Source organism: Symphodus melops (assembly GCF_947650265.1).
Source record: "Symphodus melops genome assembly, chromosome: 8".
Lineage (NCBI taxonomy): Eukaryota > Metazoa > Chordata > Actinopteri > Labriformes > Labridae > Symphodus > Symphodus melops.
The window spans coordinates 8021374-8029563 of NC_136698.1; the positions used below are offsets into that span (position 1 = coordinate 8021374).

The 8190-nt window shown below is 42.1% G+C and overlaps 1 protein-coding gene across 1 annotated transcript in view; it reads left to right on the forward strand.

Annotated features, from left to right (window-relative positions):
- dennd1b (DENN/MADD domain containing 1B) overlaps positions 1-8190 on the forward strand; it is a 100652-nt gene that overhangs the window by 61024 nt on the left and 31438 nt on the right. The window contains exons 10-12 of the mRNA XM_079349791.1: positions 1919-2019; positions 3877-3922; positions 5231-5332. Of these exons, the coding sequence (XP_079205917.1) occupies positions 1919-2019; positions 3877-3922; positions 5231-5332 (249 nt within the window). The remainder of the gene's footprint in view (positions 1-1918; positions 2020-3876; positions 3923-5230; positions 5333-8190) is intronic.

Consider the following 8190-nt stretch of genomic DNA (forward strand, 5'->3'; position numbering starts at 1 on the left):
TATTTTCAGAATTAACAGAAAAACAAACTGTTTGCGGGGGAATTAATCCTGACAGGAGCGTGGTATTGTTGTGTTTCATTTGAAGACGGCAGGCAGCAGAAATATGCATATGCAGATACACAGAGCAAGACACCAATTAAATGCTGATTAAGTCCTAACTATTGTGGGACTGGCTGTTTGAGATATTGAATTGAGGACAATTGGAGAAAAAAAAATCCTGCTTTTTTTTCCTCAGCTGATCTGAAAAATGAATGCAGTTAAAACAAATGTGCAGGGAGGGAGACTTTTGGACGCACACACACTTTTTGTTGTAAGCTTTTGGATGTCCGGGCTTGATGTTTGAGTGCGTTCAGAGGGTGGGGTCCCTTTTTTTTTCTTTTCCTGCCAGCGGTGGTTTTCATCCGCCAAAGCTCACTCGCTTTTGGCCGGTCAATTGTGACACTCTGTGTGTCAGTGAGCACGGGGTCTCCTGGTAGTTGTGTGTGTGTGTGTGTGTGTGTGATAGTGTGTCCGCTTCACACATTGACTGTGAAGCCGCAGCAGTATAACAGCGGCTGCTGCTCCAAGGTCCCGACGGTATTGGCCTCGCCCGCAGTCTCTCTTGGCTAACTCATGTTTCATTCTTTGGCAATTTGCCCTAATGAAGTCCCGCAGGAGCCCCTCAGACCTCTGTTCTCTTTCCATATTTAATCATGTTATTTTAATCTGGGGGATGAGCTAACGCCTCTTTCTCCTGTGTGTGTGTGTGTGTGTGTGTGTGTGTATGTGTGTGGGTGGCTGTGTGCGTCTGTGTGAGTGTGTGCGTTGCAGGTCATTACTATAGCTGGGTTTTCATGAGATGTCAAGAGGGGGATGCCGGATTTAAGACAATGGGAGACAATGACTTTAATTTTATGTGTAATGCTGGTTTGACAATGTAGAGCGCTCCTTTGAAAAGGGGTGTCATCCTCATGTGATTGCTTCTCATTATTTGTTAAAAAAAGGGCTATTTTCTCCTTTAATTTCTAGGTCAAAGTAGTTGGGATAATTTTGATTTTTATGGTAACTGTCAGCACTGTTTTGGGCTCCTTTTGTTGCTTTTGTGCAGGTCGCAGCACAATTCTAAGTTTGACATTGAATTGAAAGGCAGTTAATTATTAACACTGGCCTTTTTTTTTTCGCTTTTTGTGTGTCCATAACAGTAGAAACTGTGCATCATATTTTTTATAGTTGAAATTAGTGCCTCGTGCCGTTACAGCTGTTTTTAACACAGTCAGAAATGATCCACCACAAATGAATCAATAAAAAGAAAAGCGTGTTTTTATGTTCTGAGCGTCAAGCTCGTGTTGCCTTTCTTCATGTCAGGCTTTTCAACACTTTTCTTTTCACCCCCACATCAACCTCTCTCCTGTCAACCAGTGATCTCCAGCTTTCAGTCTCCTCTCTTCCTCCAACAATAGCTCGCAGGTCGTGTGTTCATCACATTGGCACCAGACATGTCAGTGTACCATGTTCTCTCTGAGGCCTTTTTTTGTGAGCAAGATTAAAGGCGAAATCAATGAAATCAAACATACAGTACATTGACACATCACTACAAAGCATCACCAAAGTGGAAACCCTGATCAGACTGTGATTTTGAAAACAGGATAGTAAGATGATATTGTTTGAAAGGGAACTGAGCCGAGGTTCTTTAGAAGTCCTTAGATTGAAAAAGTGTGGAAACTAGTTTTGTAAGTGTCGAAATATTTTATTCTTAAAGGACAACAGTATATGTGGCATTTTACTTTTTTTCTGTCTTATTGCAGTTACTTACTGAATCTGAGATCACACAAATGTCGAGTTTAAAGCACAGACGGTTCCTTGTCTGTTTTTCTATAGTTCATGTGTTGACTTGGAAAGTTGTGTTGTGATAGTCCTTTGCTTGTCTTTCTCTCTGTAGTTAACTGCATGTGTCCACGGTGCGGCTGCTCTGCTATTTCCTATGTACTGGCAGCACATCTTCATCCCTGTTCTGCCCCCGCATCTTCTGGACTACTGCTGGTAAGTCTCAGCACCTCTGAAACAGACACACACATGAACACAATCAGTATCATCACAGAAAAATGTTTTCACCTCCTAGTTTTCCCTCCTGCAACTTTCACTGTGACACACATGTACACACTCACACACCTCAAACACAGACAGGTAAACACCTCCACACACACACACACACACACACACACACACCATGCCCTTTTTGCCGGTCATGCACCGAGCACCGCTGTGAAAGCCTTGGTGTAAAAGTGCAGACACACATGTTCACACATCCTCCCGCCCCATTCTTCGAGCTGTTCTCACGATTTCTCTCATACTGCGCCATCTCCTGTGTGGCCCCCCCCCCACTCGACATAATGAACGGCCCGGATCACCTTGCTTCATATTTCATGCCAGTGCTTATAGCACCACACTCTCATCATGTTAGCCCTCTCAGGAGTTCATTACCACCCATCCAACACAAATCCAACAAATCTGACTGGACTCAAAAGCAACTGAATGGAGAACAGATGTAACAGCTCATCTACACATCTACATGTGTTCACTTCAGCTTCAGTCCTGCACATATTAAAAAAGTGTGTGTGAACAGGGATGTCGGCTTACGTCGAAGCAGCGTTTTTTTTTTGTTGAATCTGTTCTGGTAGCTCATACAGTACCGGGCTTTACCATGAAGGACAAATCGGCTTCAAAAAGCTATTTATCACTGACAGTCGAATGTGATTTTCAACACTCTGTGAAGACTCATCCCTATCTTATTTAATCACAGGGGTTTCCCCCCTGCACTGATTTGATAGCTAAATTCTATTAGATGCTCTGCGTGTGTGTGTCTGTGCAAATGTTGATGAAAGTCAGCGCTGTATTTCCATAAAAGCAGAAAAGACGGCGGCCAAAGTGCAAAGCTCCAGACCTGATGTTTGTTTTTCTTTTGCTTTAAGTTGATTACAAGCCTGTGGCCTCTGAATCACTCCGGCCAGGGAGATTCTGACCCACAGCCATCCCATTACTGCTGCCTCTGTTAACCTCATCATAAAATGGTTGCTATTATTTGACTTTTTTTTGTTGATTTTATTCATCTTGGTGGATGGAAACACGCTCTATGATTCAATCTTTCCTTGCCACAGTCTTTGAATATGAAGATAAATATCCCATAAAACAGAAATGACATGATAATAACCATGCATAGAATATTTTTGTGTTGTAAAAAGAAAACATTTCAAGTTTCCGTTAGATTTCTAGGAAGGGTTCCAACTTTCTATATTTACTGAAAATGCCATCTCATTAAAGGAGAACTCCATTCAACCTCCAAAGAGACATGCAAAAGGATTTAATGTCATCATAAAAATAAAAAAATCACATCGATAAATAATGGTAGAATATCTGTTGTTGCTTTCGTATCCTGGGTATTTTCCTGTCATGTATTTCCAGGTAATTTCTTTCTTACTGACTCCTCAGTGTAAAAAGTTTTAGAAAACCGTTTTAATCAACTCTCATTGAATACAAACTTTTACCTGGTAAAAAAAGAAATTCAAAGGAGCAGCACAAGAATTTCTGCGAGACGCTGCTTGCTGAGATTTCGGATTGTTCTTGTGCAGAGCAGTTGAACCCTGCATGCTATATGCTTGGGATTCAGAACAACAGTATAATTACAATCAGGCTCGCTGCCTGTATTAAGACTCTGTTATATCAAGCAGCTGGACTCGACTTGACTTGGTCAACAGCCTGCTACACTAAGAATACTCTCCATGTGAAGCTCCTTCTTTTTTTCTGGGAATGGTGTGTGAGACTTACCTTTTTCCATGTATTCTGATAAATATGTGTTTACTGCTTGTAACCATTTAATATTGATGTTGCTCTTATCCACAGTGCCCCCATGCCATACTTTGTGGGAGTTCATCTTAGTCTGCTTGAGGTACGGAAGTCAATCTGTGGTGATGTGCATGTTAATGTTCACACAAATGAACTCTATTGCAAGAAAGTGGATGTTTTTTTTTTTTCATTGGATTTTCTGTGTTTCTTCTCTGTGTATATGGCTCATTAATGCCCCATCTGCTTTGGTAGATTGTGCTCTCTATATTGGTGTGAACTATTACTAATAGGAATATCAGTCTGACCATGTTTGACAAGAACTGACAGAGTGTTTTCCCCTCTTTATCCTCCTGTCTTGCTCGTGTGCATTCTTATTCAGAATTACAAAAGCTGTAGAGAAAGGCAGAAGAAGTATCTGCAAACAAAGAGCTTCTCTCCTTCGTTGTTAAACCTGCAGTGTTTGTAGGGGGGCAGACCGTCTTCGGCACGGCTGTTGTGTGAGAATGCATGTTGCAAACGCGCGCACGTTTGCACTTGTGTGTAAGTGTCAGTATGTGAGTGTTTGTCTGTTTGAGTGTGTAATTGTGCAAATGCATATGTTGCGATGCACGTGCTTGTGTGTGTGTGTGCGCGTGCGTTTGTGTGTGTGTGATATTTGTCTGACAGTTGCGGCAGAGGCAGTATTTATCACACTCTGCATCCGTGACAGACCCCCTTTCCGCCACTACATAATTAGTCCAGATCAGCATGTGAGCCTCCACTGCACAGGCTGTCACAAAAGTGACAAACTAGAAATTCACACACTATTCTGCCCACCTCCCCCTACAAACACACACACAGACACACCTGCCTGTATCCTGCACCACACTGAAATAATTGTTGAATTTGTCGCCATCAGGATGCACACAGCACAGCATCACTGTGTTGTTGATGCATGAGGTTTTAGTCTCGAGGAAAATCTTTGCACAGTCCAAATGTTCTTCTCAGTGCCATTCTTCATTTTAAGAATACGTGTTAGTGTGTTTTATAGTTAAGTTGCTTTTTTTTTTTTTACCTTTTTTTTTTTTTTTTTTACCTTTTTTTACTCAGTGGTATAGGTGTGATGACAGAGGGTTTTTAAAGGTGACAATGTAATGTTGGACAGAAATGACTGTGTGCAGGGAAACTTAGGATGTTAAAAGCTTCATTGTATGATTACCAAAACCAAACAATATCCTTAGGCTCATTATTATCTGAAATATGCAAAATAATCCATAACTTAACCAAAGTTTAGAAGTAAACCGAGTTATTTTATCATTTTTAATCAAGCTAACTAACTTTTTTACAATGACATTTAAAGGTTGAGAGTGGCTGATTCTTGTGAGAAGGTTCTCTGACTCTGATGTTAACTCTGGACTTTTCTTCCCTTCAGAGAGTACGCAGTCGATCCCTGGAAGATGTGGTCATTCTCAACGTGGACACCAACACCCTGGAGAGTCCCTTTGATGACCTGCATAACCTGCCCAGCGACGTGGTGAGATACAGGCACACACACACACACGCACACACACGCGCACACACACACACACACACACACACACACACACACCATTCACAGCTTCTCAACCTTTATTGTCTAATTACAAATGACACACAGAAGATTCGCTTTTCCACTTTCAAATTGAATATCACTTACGAAAACACATTCTCCTCTCCTCTGATGTCCTCGCACACTCACACTGACGCCTTCATGCACACACACAGACACACCTACGTGCACACATACACACACACACACGCAAACATATAACCATGCAGAAACTTGTCAAAGTATAGCTCTGTCCCCTCCCCACATCATTAATGACTTCAGCACCAGCTCCTCAGATTGCGGCTGTCTAAAGTAAACTCCCGTCGCGCCGTGTGACGCTTGAAGGCGAACAGCATTCCCCGACCATCAGAGGCTTGTGGGAAAATGTGCAACTCCCTTCCCTTCATCTCCATCCATTCTAATCATTATTTCACAAAGTCTTGCATTTCTGCCTGCCCACTGGCACGTTTCTGAGAGCGAGAGATAGGAGGAGGGAACGAGGCAGAGTAAAAGAAAAGAAAAGGCAGAGATGGGTGATTTTCTAGGGGGAGAGAGTGGGAAGAAGGGGGCCAATTACCAGTGTGGGCAGTGAAGCCACCTGCCAGTGCTTCGTCTCTTTAATTAATGGAGCAGTGACACCGGTCAGTGCTACAGGAAGCATCACCACAGCGTCAGGGTCACATTTACACACTGACACACACACATGCACATTTTAACCAAACCTAGAAACTACACACACACACACACACACACACACACACACACACACACACACACACACACTCACACAGACACAACCTTGCAACTACACATATTGTTGTCTTTTATTCTTTGGGGAAGCAGAATTATGTTAGTTTAGTTATTTTTCTGGGTGTGTGTATCACAGCTCCTCCTCCTGAGAAACGGAGGCCCTGCAGAGACTGTGGACACACTTTTACCTACAGTGCTTATGGTATATTCCCTGACTCCACCACCTACCAGCTCCATATAATTTAATCTACTGTCCAGCAGACTCAGTCCCACACTCCTCCGGTTCTCCTCATTTCTCACTGCTCACTGCGGAGACTTCTACGATGCATTAATGCTGTCTTACTACCTGCAATGATGTGATCTCTCCTACATTTAAACCATTTCCTGTGCTGCTTTTTTTTTTTTTTTGCCTGCTTGCCTGCCCACCTCTTCTCCTGCCTCACTGCCCGGCTGCTCGAGTTTCATGACACCTGTCTGCCTTCTTGTCTCGCTCTCACAGCACTCCCGGGCAGCCTGGACGTTTCGTGCACCCGCTGTTTCTTTGCCTGTGCGCCTGTCTGGCTACAAAACCTTCCTCTCACTAACTGCCTGCTAGCTTTTCTGCACCCAGGGACTCAAGCCCTAAATTAAATTGCAAACTGAGTTTGTCATAAAAAGGAGTCGGGGCTTTTGAAAAGCGACAGAAGCAGAGAGAAAAGCCTTTGTCTTTACCTTGTGATAAATTAAGTGGCAGACTCTGAGCCTTTTTTGCTTTGATCCTCTACTCCATTTTTCCTGACTAATGACAGAACATAGCCCACATATCATGTCAAATTACACCACCTGAAACGGAAAACTTCTGTGGCATTAATATATTTATCGCAACAAATTGTTGTTGTTTTTATTCCGTTTTTTTTTTTTTCTTCTCTCGTCTCCTCTCATCTTTTCACCGGGGCGAGCAGATTAATAAGGAAGCGAGCAGGTACTAATTGAGTGGAATTCCAGGTCTCTTGTTAGTTTGCTTGTTAGTGATGAGGACATGCCACATGGCATTTGATGTTTTGTTTACACACAAGGAGATGTTTGAGGTATTGTGCAGTTCGTCAAGCAGAGGCCTGAAATCCTGATTAATGCTGAGCAGTTCTCAGCCCGCGCGTTGTTTCTGTGATATAAAAACCACTCCTTATTTCTGTCTAATTCTCAGTGCAACACTGGCTACATAACACTCAGACTTTATTCAGCGAGTAACTGAAGCCCTAAGACCTATGAAGTAATGATTATTCTAACTTTAAAAGCCCAGCATAGGCCCGTATGAATACACTTTAAAGCATGAAATGGATGAAAGGTAAAGGCCACAAGCAGTTTTTGTGCCTTCTTTGTAAGAGAAGGGAAAACAAAGCACTTTCATGTTGATTTAAGCAAACCTTCAGAGATCCGCCTAATTATGTCGACGCAGGCTGTGAGCACATGTGGACTCGGTTAGCCGGCTCGGCTGACCAGTGGCCCGGGCTTTTTGCAGGTTCAGAGTTCACAGTTGTCCCGAATTAGCCACTGCCATTCAAACAGGACGCCGACACGGGCTCCTCTAGTGCCCGCCCCTTAATGGTCTCTTCCTGCAACTTAACACATAATATTTCAGGTTTACTGACTATTACCAATGCGACCACGCCGGTAGCAGTTCTGTGTTGCAGAAAAGGAAAAGATCTGAATAAAAGAGTAATTGGTAACGGGGCAAAAAAAGGATGCGGTAATCTTTGAGTGTCATGTCTGACTTTTTCTTTTTAATTAGAGAGTGACACATGAATCAAAGAGTGAATTTAATTTTCACTGTATTTCTGGATTTATCTCTCTTTTTTTTTTTTTACACGTAAATAAATGAATTGCATTAATCTCTTTTTTATATTATTTTGTAGTTTATCAAGCTTTGTTTAATTATGAATAAATGTAAAAATTGCCTCTGTATATTTTGGCATCTTTCTATAAATAAAACAACCAAGGAACTTTTTTTGCTGTTTTTAACTTTGTTCCTTTTACTTTCAGGTTTTATTATAATCATTATTATATAAAGAGTTTAC